General features: G+C 44.8%; 1 protein-coding gene across 1 annotated transcript in view; it reads left to right on the plus strand.

Annotated features, from left to right (window-relative positions):
- The first annotated feature begins 618 nt into the window (after positions 1-618).
- LOC145357420 (TNF receptor-associated factor 4-like) overlaps positions 619-14,738 on the plus strand; it is a 110,256-nt gene continuing 96,136 nt past the window's right edge. The window contains exon 1 of the mRNA XM_080210748.1: positions 619-975. Coding sequence (XP_080066874.1) covers positions 833-975 — 143 coding nt within the window. The 5' untranslated portion in view covers positions 619-832. The remainder of the gene's footprint in view (positions 976-14,738) is intronic.

Raw genomic sequence — 14,738 nt, forward strand, 5'->3', positions numbered from 1 at the left:
AGTTCCCAGCCTGGGTCACTGTCTGTGGGGTGTTGGCATATTCTCCCCATGTCTGCTTGGGTTTCCTCCAGTTTCCTCCCACAATCTGAAAGACGTGCTGGTTAGGTACACTGGCCGTGATAAATTCTCCTTCAGTGACCCTGAACAGACGCCAGGGTGTGGCGACTTGGGGATTTTCACAGTAAATTCATTGCAGTGTTAATGTCAGCCTACTGATACTAACAAATATACTTCAAAAAATGAATTTTAAAAAAGTGGTTGACTCTCAACTGCCCCCCACCCCCAAGGGCAGCTAGGGATGGGCAATAAATGCTGACCCATGAATGAATTTTAAAAATTACTACTATCTTCCAGTCTAATCTTAAATGATTGAAACCACAATCTCGGCAGCTTTGAACTGTTCTTTCCCTCCCGGAGAGAGTCTTTTATATGAAAATTCTTGAATTTAACCCACCATCTGTTCTGGGCAGAGTCTGCGAAGTCCTGGGTTGCTAGGACCCAGCGGCAGAGTATACATTCTGAATCTCCTCCCCTCCCATAATACGTGAACCTCCTCCAGGAAAATCACCTCCAAACATCAACACTGAGCATTCTTCATTCAGAGCTAGGCTGGCTGGAGAGAGGGAGGGAGCTGGGCTGCTGCTTGTTAGACCGCCTTCTACCTTAATAACTGGAGCCCAGCCACAGAATCCTCACCCCAGAAAGGGGGAGACAGTAATCGCACCCTGTCTTATAGACACTATATATAAATATTATATATATATGTGCGCGCTGGTGGTTTTGAAGTGAAAAGCTAACTAAGCGATCGGAACACTTTCACATCCTCTCCAACATGCCTGGTTACGATTACAAGTTTCTGGAGAAGCCGAAACGCCGTTTTCAGTGTCCCCTGTGCAACAAGCCGATGCGGGAACCCGTGCAAGTCTCGACCTGTGGTCACCGCTTCTGTGATACCTGCTTGCAGGAGTTCCTCAGGTAAGAAAATAAAGCAAACCAACTCGGGAGCAACTTCACAAACCCTCACCTCCCTCCCTCCAAGCGATGACCCGGGGGGGAAGTCACCCCCTCTCTGTGTGTCACTGTGTTATTTCAGGTGTGTGTGTGTGCAAATATCACACTGGTTACAATGTAGACACACAATGCGATGGATACACAGCGGGCACACACCGGCCTTTTGCTACATATTTCAACCTGAGCTGCCCTACTGTACAGACACTGTGTTATTGGGCATGAAGTTTGGTAGCTGGCGGTTGGGGGGAGAGTTCTGTGGGCTTTTCTTTTAACTTCAATAATCCGTATTCATTTTTTAAAAATTTAGTTCGAGTGTTCTGTTTCAACTTATTGCTAAATCTGATCGGTGTGTGGCGGGGAAGCAGGCAGATCTTTGTTGAAGATTGTGTGTGCGAGGTGGGAGGGGAAGAGTCCCACAATTAACAGATGGGATTGAATTCGCAAAGAATTTTTTCCCCTATTCTATTTTTATCTTTCTATTTTAATCCTTTTGCTCTCTCTAATTTAAATTGGACATTTTTGGCACTGCAGTCTGCGGATTTCCCCCCCTCCCCTGCTTTTTTTTTTAAATCCCTGATCGGCAAGTGGATATAGTGCTGGGAATGTGAGCTAGCAATATCACTAAGCTCTCTCTCTCTGTGCTGTGTCTGGAGTGAGCTACACTAACCATTCTGCCGCTGACACAGGGCATCTTCCTGCCTCTGGTCAGCTGGCAATGGGGAGGAAATCAGGCAGTGTGCAGATTTCCGCAACTTTAAAGAGATCATCTTTAAAGGGGATCTTTTAAGATTTTGGAATAGGAAAATCGATCTTAGAATAATAATGTTCTTTTTTCCCCCCTGTCTGGTTAGTGTTTCCTGGGGGCAAGCCTGGCTGTACCTATAATAGCGAGAGGAAACGTACTGCTTGTTCTTTTGAAGTTGTTTATTGTCCAACTTGCCACTGTTGTTAGCCCTCTCCTAGATATTTCCCCCCGGGACTGTTACTGAAAGCAAGGGAGAAGGGAGCTTTCACTACTAGACCAGGTTTATGTCAATCACTGGGAAATAATTGAGGGCGACTACACAGCACTTTGTTTTTAAAATAACCTTGTACTGGAAAGTGCCCCTTTGCCTCTTTAACCGATTTGAACGCAGTCGAATGATGAATGAATTGCTCCGAGCTAAACCCGATCCATACTTACTGGTGGTGTCTGTAAACAATGATCCCATCTCCCCGTGAACCCCCGGCATCTCCATTAGATTGGAGGCTGCAGCCTGGCCCATATTTCCTAACGGCTGCAACATTGTGTGTGTGTGTGTGTGTGTGTGCTCATTTATAACTGCTGCCTTTCATAAATTATGTACAGTGCAGCTCTTTGTGGATCAAGCCTTCCCACCCCCCACTCCCTCCCTCTGTGTCAGTCCCTCTGTCTCTCCCTCTCTCCACTCTGGCTGTCTCTTTCTCCCTCTCGCTTTCTCTCTGACTGTCTCTCCCTCTCTGTAACTCTGCCTCTACCCGCCCCCCTCCCGTGATTCTGTGTCTCTTTCCCCCTCTCTGTGACTGTGTGTGTCTCCCTCTCTATGGCTCGGTGTATCTATCCGTCCCTCTCTGCGACTCTGTCTCTCTCCTACTCTGTCCCTCTCTGTGACTCTGCCCCCCTCTCTGTCTGACTCTGCCCCCTCTTTCTGCAGCCCCCTCTGACTCTGCCACCCCTCTCTCTGATTCTGCCCCCTCTCTCTGACTCTGCCACCCCTCTCTCTGACTCTGCCCCCTCTCTCTAACTCTGCCCCTTCTCTCTGACTCTTCCCCTCCCGACTCTACCCCCTCCCTCTCTGACTCTGCCCCCCCTCTCTGACTCTGCCCTCCCCTCTCTCTGACTCTGCTTCGCCCTCTGACTCTGCCCCCACCGATTCTGTCCCACATGACTCTGCCCCCTTTGTCTGCTCCCCTCTCTGTCTCCCCGCCCCCTCTGACTCTGCCCCCTGACTCTGCCCCCCCGACTCCCCCCCCCGACTCTCCCCCCCAACTTTGCCCCCCGACTCTGTGTTCCCTTCTGCCTCTCTGACTCTGTGCCCCCTCTGCCCCGTGCTCCCTCTGCCCCCTCTGACTCTGTGCCCCCCCTCTGTCTCTCTGCCGCAGATGCCACCCCCCCCCACTCTGTATCTCCCTGGCTGACTGTCCCTCTCTGTGGCCCACTCTGCCCATCCCTCTCTTTTTCTCTCTCTCTCTTCCTTTCTCACCACTGGCTGTCTCTCCACTCCTGTTTGTGTTTCTGTGAATGGTATTGCTTTTTGGCTGTTGGGGAAATAAACTGTGACGTTTGGCAAGAATAGATTTCTGTTGGTTTACCCCCACTGGAGTGATCTCCATGGAGTGATCTTAATGATCATTAAAATAGCAGCATTTCTTCTTGCTTGATTTGGAGATCTCTTTTCTGTTAATTAAATTGTGAATGAAACTATGAGGGGAGGAAATTAAATTGATAATGAGCTAGCTTTTTTTTAAAAAAAGGCCTATTGCTGCACTTTTTCAAATTTAGTGGATGAAATTTCCTTTGCTGATAATCCTCGCCCTTAGATTTCATTAGAAATCTCTGAACAGCAAACTCCGCGCTGTCTTTTCAAGTAGTGGCTTTGATGCAAATTATGTTCCATACATAAAAGCAACAGAAATGGGCTGTCAGTCCCGTCAGCCCGAGATGTGAAGTACTCAGAACAAATTAATCCTTTGAACAGTGACTTACTTCCTCTCCTATGCAGTTTTCAAAAAAAACAACTTAAATGCTCCTGAGCATTAACTCGTGTCTGTTTATCATACTCCATCCAGTTAAATGGAAGTAATGAAGCTGTCATTTGGGTTGATTAGCACCAACTTGTGAATGACCTGTGGTGGTGGTGGTGGTTGTTGTAGTGCGGGGGGGGGGGGGGGGGGGTTAGAAAGAGGCAATTCCATTTCCATTGCTGCAGAACTGGAAGGGATGTTTTATTCCATTGATGAAAATTGTATCCCCAGAAATGCTATTCTCAAAGCTGTGCATTCATACATGCGTTCAAATTTGATTTATTATCGTCACATGTATTAGCGTACTGTGAAAAATATTGTTTCCTGTGCGCTATACCAATGAAGCATACCGCTCATAGAGAAGGAAACGAGAGAGTGTAGAATGTAGTGTGACAGCCTTTGATTTGATTTATTATTGTCACATGTATTAACACAGTGAAAAGTATTGTTTTTTGTGCGCTATACAGACAAAGCATACCGTTCATAGACAAGGAAAGGAGAGAATGCAGAACGTAGTGTGACAGCCTTTGATTTGATTTATTATTGTCACATGTACTAACATACAGTGAAAAGTATTGCTTCCTGTGTGCTATACAGACAAAACATACCGTTCATAGAGACAGAAATGAGAGACTGCAGAATGGAGTGTTACAGTCATATCTAGGGTGTGGAGAAAGATCATCTTAATGCAAGTTAAAGTCCGTTCAAAAGACTGACAGCAGCAGGGAAGAAGCTGTTCTCCAGTCGGTTGGTATGTGACCTCAGACTTTTGTATCTTTTTCCCCACGGAAGAAGGCGGAAGAGAGAATGTCTGGGTGGGGTCCTTAATTATGCTGGCTGCTTTGCTGAGGCCATGGGAAATGTAGACAGAGTCAATGGATGGGAGACTGGTTTGTGTGATGGACTGGGCTACATTCACGACCTTTTGTAGTTCCTTGCGGCCATTCAATAAGAGGAAGAGCAACCACTGTTCCAATTTTGTCTGGTTGAATCTTTCTACGTTACAACATTGGTGGCCCTTTAAAAAAAAATCTTGGCTGTGGAATGCTTTGAGTGTCCGGTGATTGTAAAAAGCATGATTTTAAATGCAAGTCATTCCCCTCAGTTGGTTCCACCTTCTATAGACAACACGTTGACACAGTGGTTAGCATTGCTGCCTCACAGCGCCGGGGAAGCGAGTTCAATTCCAGTCCTGGATGACTGTGTGGAGTTTGCACGATCTTCCCACGTCTGTGTGGGTTCCCTCTGGGAGCTCTGGTTTCCTCCCACAGTCCAAAGATGTGCAGCTTGGGTGGATTGGCCATGCTAACTTGACCCTTAATGTCCCAAGATGTTTAGGTTAGATGGATTAGTGGGTTAAATGTGTGAGGTTATGGGAATAGGGCCTGGGTCAGTTGCTCTGTCAGAGAGTCAGTGCAGACTCAATTGGCCTAATGGTCTCTTCTGCACTATAGGGATTCTATGAATGGAATCCTTAATTTTGGGAAGGGGGAGCCAACATCAATTTCTGTACATGTGACTTTAGATACACTGCTGTGAGAAAGGGGCAATGAGATGAAAGAAGATGGGATGAGGCTTGTGTGAATCATAATGGGGCTAAGTGGTCTGAGTCTACACTGTAATACATGTTATTTTCCACTGAAATATTAATTGGTGCAAAAATACCCTTTACATTCAATCCAGTTTATATCCAAAACAATTGTTTTTTAAAAAAAATTATGTTCCCTGACCCATGACAAGAACTTTGGGGAATTGAGGATGGGGCTGGTGGGGCAGTCCAAAGATGTGTAGATTAGATGGATTGGCAATGCTAAATTGCCCCTTAGTGTCCAAAGATGTGTAGGTTAGGTGGAGTGGCTATGGTAAATGCATGTCGTTATGGGGAGAAGGTGGGAATGGGGATTTGGCTTGGGTATGATGCTGTTTGGAGGGAAGGTGCAGACCCAATGGGCTGAATGGCCTCCTTGTGCACAGTAGGGATTTTCTGGTGGTGCCTGAGATTCCTTAGTTTTTGCATTTGTTGACAATAACTTTGTACTTTGCACTTGTTGAAGTTTTCAACTTAATTGCTGACACAGGCTTTCCAAAGTGAGGGCATTCTCGGAGCCCAGGCATATGTCAACATTTACTGAGGATGACTCCATAGATAAGTTTGAGGACCATCCATCTACAGGACTGGCTCGATTATTAAAGGGTCTGGTTTTATATGTAGGAGTACTGCAGCCAGACAGCTTGGGGAAGCAGGGGTGAGGATGGTGTGGGGGAAGACGTGATAAAGAGTCTTGCACGCAAATGTGAGACAGGACATTGGCCACCAAGCAGAAGCAACGTGGGATGGGAGCCAACAGGGTGGGCGGCTGACGCTGCTGCTGCATAGCACCAGGGACCCGGGTTCAATTCCGGCCTTGGGTCACTGTCTATGTGGAGTTTGCGTGTTCTCCCCTGTGTCTGTGTGGGTTTCCTCCCGCAGTCTAAAGATGTGTAGATTAGGGGGTTTAGTAGGGTAATGGGGTTAGGGCTCACGCATTTGTCCAAATGGCCACCTTCTACACTGTCGGGATTCTATGATTTAGTTGAAGAAATCCGAGCAAGAGACTTCAGCCGAATCTGATTGGAATCATCTTCTCTCGTTTAACATTTCATTAGAGTGGAACCTGTGCAACTATTGGCTGCCTACTTCCCGGGGCAGCAATTAATGAATAGTTTGAAATAAAATGAAGCATGGAATAAGTTTTGTTTTGGGGGCCAGTAGCAGCTTCTGAACAGTGATGCATTTATATTTATTTATTGCTAGCTGATGGGCTAAGTGCAGACTTTCTTTTAAAAAGACTGGAAATCTCAGTTCGGGCTTTGACCTGTAAATGTCAAGTTACAAGCCACTGCTTTAGCTGAAGAAGCCTGCAGCCACAAGCGTCTGTTTGTCTGTGCTCAAAAGGATTAAAAGCTTTCCACAGTAAATGTGCGCGCCCGCTTATCTTTGCAAATAACCGATTTAAATTGATAATTTCCCCCCCCCCCACTAGTATGGTCGATGGGTACGCAAGAAATGTTTCCCAATATTGATCCACTAATGCTTCTGGGCTGATTACCCATCACCTCCCAATGATTCTCAGTAGGTCGGTGATCAGTTCAAATTCAATTAAAAAAAAGCGACATACTCTTTCTAAATGCGTAGAATTAATTGACGGGCTTGCTGTGACATACCAGCTACAATGAGGTGACATTTACAGTTCTGACAAGAAGTCAATTGGACACTTGAAGACGATTTTATTGGTTGCTTTTTAATTGAAGTCTGCCCGCGCTGAAGCAGACGTTTTACAAATCAGACATGGGTATATTACCTCTCTTTTTTCTCTCTGGTAGCTTTGTCCTCAGAAGGCAACACCCAAATGTGACCCTAAGTCTTTGATCTGGGAGCTTCCCCCTTGGGCAAATTGTAAATCATTTTGTGTTTCGAAAGCTGGTGGGCTCCCTCTGAAGATACAGCCCCTCCCTTGTGCGTTCAGTCTATGTGGTGAAAGTGTACTGGCACTCGCCAAAGACCCAATTGCTGCCTGTACAGGAATGTGCCGGGCACAATGAATTCTTGTTCAAATCTGAATACTTCAGCACAGTCTCTGGTAACATTTTTAATAAAACGTGCACGTGCGTCAGCCTGTTAATTTTATTAGTTTGATTTTTATATTGACCCAGACATCTCCTGACATCTGGCTCCCTCACACAGCTGGCTGCATCCACAAGCCTTGATTCTGAGAGACAAGCAGCTACCAAGCCCCGATATTGAAGCAAATCCCAACAACTTTATCTGTAAGCTGGAGCTGACAGCACAAGTCACTGGGAACTGATTTATTTTTTGATTTGATTTATTATTGTCACATGTATTAGTATACAGTGAAAAGTATTGTTCTTTGCATGTTATACAAAGCATACAGTTAGTAGAAAAGGAAAGGAGAGGATGCAGAATGTAGTGTTATAATCATAGCTAGGGTGCAGAGAAAGATTAATATGCTCCTTGCAAAATCTTTCTGCCGTCCTTACCTTGTCTGGCCTACATGTGACTCCAGAGTCACAGCAATGTGGTTGATTCTCAATTGCCCTCTGAACAAGGGCAACTAGGGATAGGCAACAAATACTGGCCAGCCAGCGACGCCCATGTCCCACTAATGAATTTAAAAAAAGATAAGTCCGTTAAAAAGTCTGATGCAGCAGGGAAGAAGTGGTTCTTGAATTGGTTGCTTGACCTCATACATTTATTATCTTTTTCCTGACGGAAGAAGGTGGAAGAGAGAATGTCCGGGTTACGTGGTACCCTTGATTATGCTGGCTACTTTCCAAGGCAGCGGAAAGTGTAGATGGAGTCAATGGGTGGGAGGCTGGTTTGCCTGATGGCTGGGCTTCGTTCGTGACCCTTTGTAGTTTCTTGCAGTCTTGGACAGAGCAGGAGCCACAGCACTGCCTTGGGTAATGACTCAGTATAAAAGCAGCTTTTGCTTTAAGTGAGTCAAATTCACCCCATCATGTATGCAATGACTAATAGGATCACTACTAATTTACTGGAATTTAGTTGCGGTACATGTGAACTATTGAATGGTGTCTGCTTCTGCCTGTGATCAACACCTAGCAGTATAATTATAGATCTGCGCCTTGCAAAACCTCATTAAATCTGAGCGAGTCCTTTGAGCTATGCAACATTAGAGCATAGTTCCAAGCTGTGGATGCGGGTGAGAGCAATTTGAAATAACTCGGATTATCATGGATCATTTTCACTGAAACATTGGTTTCACTAGAACTTTTTGTTCCCTGAAATCTGTTGGTGCCATTCAATATATTTGCCTAGTGACAATTTTTCTCTCCGTGCTGAATGCCATGAGGAGAATAATTATTAGGTTCCAATATTTCTAAACTGTGTGTACACGTATATATGAAGTCACTGATCTAATGAGTCATAATGTTGAGCTTACCTAGTCGTCATCAAAGAGTAATCTGCTCCAAAATTTAGACTCCGTACTGGGGGTTGCGTGAATAGAAGAGACCCTTATTAAACTAATCACCCACCTTACTGAATCTGGCACAGTTTGAGCTGTGGATGAAGAGGTGGGGAAGAGAAAGCTAAGGGAAACAATATGTTGAGAAATTCATGTTTAATAGAAGCGAGGTGACTGTTGTGTTTTGTTTATTCCGTGGTTGCTATTCCAACTGCGTCTAGTATTTAGGCTGCTGCAAATCAAGCCCCAACAAAATGTCTTGTTCTAAGACTTCCATTAGTTATTGCTGTGAATGAGCCCCGGTAAAACTGCCATGGTGTGGGTCATATGTTGCTTAATGACCTTTTAGTAGGCTCACCATTTGTGTTCTGTTCCAGAAAGCCTGTTGAAGGATAACACTGGAGCCAGTCTTCATTGGGTCATCCGTTTTATTTCGAGGGAAATGCTACATCTCAAAGCACAATTTCTCCACCCGAAATAATTAAGCACAACTGGTGTACAATTCAACGATTTGCACCCTTGAGGCATCGTGTTCTGGTTAACGTGCGCAACAGACTTCATACTTTTAAAGACTAGCCACTTACTTTTTAAAAAAATCTCCTGCCAAAGACTGGGTGAAAACAGGTAGAGGGTAAGGTGTTGGTGTATGGTTCAATCCGCTCTGCCAATGAAAACAAAATTCAAACAGTGCCTGATCTGGGAACAAGCCAAAACATGACGAGGGAGGATTTGCATTAGTGTTGCTGATGACATACAGTTTCGATTTATTCAGTTTCAGTCAACGTGAAGACAACCTTGCTCCTGCAGGAGAATCGCTGTCTGCCTTAAGTCAGCTGACCCTTGTGACTCCTGGAGCTCACTGAGGTGTAAGACTCCTTTCATCAGCAAAGGAAAACCTGGCAGCTTTTAAAAAAAACATACAAATATGCCAATCAAACAGATCATGTATTTACCTTTAGGTCTTTTGGACAGTGTCAACAGCAAATTGCATTTAAATAGGGTGGCACAGTGGTTAGCACTGCTGCCTCACAGTGCCAAGGACCTGGGTTCAATTCCCAGCTTGGGTCACTGTCTGTGCATGTTCTCCCCGTGCCTGCGTGGGGTTCCTCCGGGTACTCTGGTTTCCTCCCACAGTCCGAAAGTTATGCTGGTTAAATGCAGTGGCCATGCTAAATTCTCCCTCAGTGTATCCGAACAGGTTTCGCAGTGTGCTGACTAGGGGGTTTTCACAGTAACTTAAATATGTCACCCTTAACACCCTATGGCACTTCACAGGAACGCTATTGAGTGAAATTTGACCTGAGCTATATGAAATCTTAGGACAGATGATCAAAGGTTTGTTAGAGGTAAGTTTTAAGAAGCAGCTTAAAGGGAGAGAGATTTGTGAAATGTTTTAGGAAGGAATTTCAGAGTTTTTGGGCCCAGGCAGTTGAAAGTATGGTCTCCGATAGACAAGCAACGTAAATCAGAGATGCACAATTGCACATGCTTTACTTGAATTCATTATACTGACCAGAGTTAGGAGTTAAGCTGAGGAGTTTACTGGATAAATTGGAAAATCTCCAAAGGAAAGGCAACTAGTTTTTCTTTTCCTTCTACAATTTTATTTGCTCTTTCTAAACAGTCCAAATTGATATCCACCATACTGGGTGAATGGACCTACCTTATATTAAGCTGGTCTTTCTCTCCGCCATAGCTATGACTGTAACACTATATTCAGTGACCTCTCTTTTCCTTCTCCCCTATGTACTCTATGCATGGTATGCTTTGTCTGTATAGTGTGCAAAAAACAATACTTTTCACTCTAGACCAATACATGTGACAATAATAAATCAAATCAAGTACAGGAAAGAGATTTGAACTTATTTTCTCACTCAGGGAATGCCTTTTACAAATTGCATAGACCCACACTAAAATATGAAATATGCCATCACTAACTTTTCCATGCATATTTATAGAATCAGAGATTTCCCTTAGTGCAGAAGGAGGCCATTCAACCCATCCAGCCAGCACCGACAACAATCCCACGCAGGCCCTACCCCTGTAACCCCACACATTCACTTCACTAATCACCCTAACACTAAGGGGCAATTTAGCATGGCCAATCCACCTAACATGCACATATTTGGACACTTAAGGAGCAATTTTGCATGGCTAATTCACTTAACCTGCACATCTTTTGACTGTGAGAGCACCCGGAAGAAATCCACGCAGACACGGGGAGAACGTGCAAACTCCACACAGATAGTTACCCGAGGCTGGAATTGAACCCAGGTCCCTGTCGCTGTGAGGCAGCAGTGCTAACTACAGTGCCACCCCAAATGTTGTGATTGTCCTGTGTGGATATTTACACTAGGGATAAATTAGACCAGGGAACAATGCATTTGATATCTATATTGTTAGACAGTCTAAACTCTGCCAACCCACTAGATATTAGATTGGCCTCTGCACTAATGTATAGTTGACTGGTTGGTAGAAAAGAGAGTTCAAGAGCCTTGTTTGTGGATGGCTGTTAGTGGGTGGTAGGTGGAGTCATGTTTTTTGTTCAAAGTAATAGGTCAATCTTTATTTGCCATTTCAGATATAATTAGTCACACCAGGGTAAATGTGGAACATAATTGGCCCAGTTTCTGGTGATTGGCTCTGCTTCACCATATCCTCTGATGCTTGTTTGATGCAGCTTCCCTACACTGGTGTCCCAGTGATCCCATCACTTCAGAGCTGGGGAATTCTCACTGACCCACCTTCGCTGAATGAATTAGCATGGATGAACTGTTTTCAACTGAGCAGTCGTTTGTCCGGTTGGCAATTAAGAACAAAATGTAGCCCTAGTTTGGGACAAATCAATCCAGTACTCCCCTGCCATGATTTGGGGGAAGGAAGGTGCTTGGTGGGGAAGAGATTTGGCCATTAAAATGCCACAGGCTAATGCTGTCTTGAGTTGCACTGTTCTTTCCCCCTCTGTGATGAATGGTGAATGTGTTTCTTGTTTATGATTTAATTTGCCTGAGCTGAGACCTGCTGCACAACCAGTGCGTTGTTCTGTAACAACTTATCACAGTAGTGAGTGTGTGTGAGTTTAGCCTGCTGATCATATATTCAAATCCAGTAAAGAGAAGCACAATTCTAACTGTGAAAATGTTTCATCAGAGGAGTCTGAACCGGTTAAACATTTGATTTGATTTATTATTGTCACATGTATTAACATACAGTGAAAACTATTGTTTCTTGTGCACTATACAGACAAAGCATACCATTCATAGAAGGAAACAAGAGAGTGTAAAATGTAGTGTTACAGGAATCATAGAATCCTACAGTGCAGAAGGAGGCCATTTGGCTCATCAAGTTTGCATCAACCACAACCCTACCCTACCCCTACAATCCCATGCTTCTACCCTTACTAGTTAGTCAGGGGCAGTTTAGCATAGCCAATCCACCTAACCGGCACATCTTTAGACTAAGAGAGGAAACCGGGGCACCCAGAGGAAATCCACGCAGACATAGGAGAACGTGCAAACTCCACACAGTCATCCAAGCTGGGAATCGAACCCGGATCCCTGGTGCTGTGAGGCAGCAGTGCTAATCACTGTGCTGCCCCATAGCTAGGGTGTAGAGAAAGATCAACTTTATGCAGGGTAGGTCCATTCAAAAGCCTGATGGCAGCAGGGAAGAAGCTGTTCTTGAGTCGAATGGTACATGACCTCAGACTTTTGTATCTTTTTCCCGATGAAAGAAGGTGGAAGAGAGAATGGCCTAATATAAATGTACTGCAATCTGACTAGTGGCAGCTTTTTGCCATCACAATTGATTTAAAGCTGATCTAGCAGTGTGCTTTTGATTGAGATTCTTATTTGGCTTGTGGGAGCTGTGCAGCCAGTAGTTATTAACGACATTTAACCCACTGGCTCATTTGTCATTGGAATCACCGCCCTCGTGGATATGCATGTTTGTGAGGCATTAATTCTTCTGTGTGAAGCTGTGAGCTTTGAAGTTTGCAATCTGTTGGAGAGTGGTGCTCAGCATGTCTTGAGCGCTGTGAAGGGGGTTGGGGGTTCTTGTCTGGAGGAAATATTTGTCTCATCACTGCAGTGGCAGATCCAGAATTAAGGACAGGTTATTTGCACTAATCGGTGGTCAAAAATATCTGCTCTTTTTTTCTTAAAAATACCCTTGTGCATCTTGGTATGGTAGGCTCTAGTTTGGCATTCTATATCCAGGCCAATAGTAACTTCTGGGTAATTCAGGGATAAAGACAACATAGTGTGGATGCTGGAATCTGTGACACAAACAGAAATTGCTGGAAAATCTCAGCAGGTCTGACAGCATCTGTGGAGAGAGAACAGAGCCAACATTTTGAATGTGGATCATCTAGATTCAAAATGTTGGCTTGATTCTCCCTCCACAGATGCTATCAGACCTGCTGAGATTTCCCAGCATTTTCTATTTTTGTTCTGGGTAAGTCAACTCTGTCTCCTCTTGTCCCCCCTTCACTTTTTTTTTGTCAACACGCTACTGCCTTGTAAGCTCCCATTTTGTGTCAAGTGCATTCACAAGCGGTTGTTACCATTAAGCTTGTTCCACTGAATGTACCTTGAGATGGCTGGGGTACGTGCCAATAATTTCCACTCGCATCCCATGCACGGGATTGATAGACTGTCTGCGATACAGTAACTGGGTCGTAACAGATTTGCACCACTCTACAGCTGGAAACTCATGTTTATCTAATGCCCTTGCATCCACAAAAAGCCCCAAGGCGCTTCGCAGGAGTGTTGTAAAAATGTACAACACCGAGGGATTTGAAAAGCAGGGTGAGGATGTTGATCAGGCAGCAGCCAGTGTAGGTCACTAGACACAGATGTGATAGATGGAAGGAACTAAGTGGGAGTTAGGACATGGACAGCTGAGCTTTGAATGATCTCAAGTTCACAGATGGTAGAATATCGGAGAGCAGTCCAGAGTGCCTCGGAAAGTCAAATCTGAAGGTAATTAAATGAGAGGCATGGATAGTCAAAGTCTTTTTCCCAGGAATATTGATTATTACGGGACACAGGTTTATGATAAGAGGGGGAAAGTTTAAAGGAGATGTGAGAGGCAAGTTAAGTTCCTGGAGTGCACGGCCAGAGGAGGTGGTAGAAGCAGATAAAATAACAACATTTAAGAGGCATCTTGACAGATACACAAATAGGCAGAATCATTGAATTCTACAGTGCAGAAGGAGGCCATTTAGCCCATCGAATCTTCACTGACCAGAAGCCCACCCATGCCCTAACCCCATGCATTTATCCTAGCTCACCTGACACTAAAGGGCAATTTAGCATGCCCAATCCACCTTGTGGTGAGGTGATAAGGGGCAGCACAGTGGCACGGGGTTAGCACTGCTGCTTCACAGTGCCAGGGACCCTGGTTCGATTCCGGCCTTGGGTCTGTGCAGAGTTTGCAGGTTCTTCCTGTGTCTGCGTGGGTTTCCTCTGGGTACTCCGGCTCTGAAAGACGTGCTGGTTAGATGCATTGACCCGAACAGGCATCAGAGTGTGGTGACGAGGGGAATTTCACAGTCGCTCGTCAGTATCTGTATGTGTTGTTTCCACACTGTGTACGTGAAGGCAGCTGTTTTCCTCCTCTATCAGTTTAGTGGTGGTGACCATTTGTTCTCAGTTATTGGACTGCAACATGAACCCAGCACAAGGTGGATTGTTTCAATATAGTGAGGGATGGGCTCAGTTTATGAGCCCCTCGGGTCTGCCTTTTCAAACCAGATTGACCTTTGGAGAGCTGTCTGCCATTCAAATCAATGTCAGGATTTCATTATAGGATTAGAGGTGTTAACGGGTATCCAGTTTAAAGCGACTTTCTGCAAAAGGGCAATTCCTATGTCTCCAACACTTACTGCTGAAGGAACGGATGAAAGGAGCAGTTTTCTCCTCAGCCCGACTTATTTCGTACAATCATAAAATCCTACAATGCAGAAGGAAGCCATTT

Source organism: Carcharhinus amblyrhynchos, chromosome 23, assembly GCF_965287045.1.
Source record: "Carcharhinus amblyrhynchos chromosome 23, sCarAmb.v2.hapA, whole genome shotgun sequence".
Classification (NCBI taxonomy): Eukaryota; Metazoa; Chordata; class Chondrichthyes; order Carcharhiniformes; family Carcharhinidae; genus Carcharhinus; species Carcharhinus amblyrhynchos.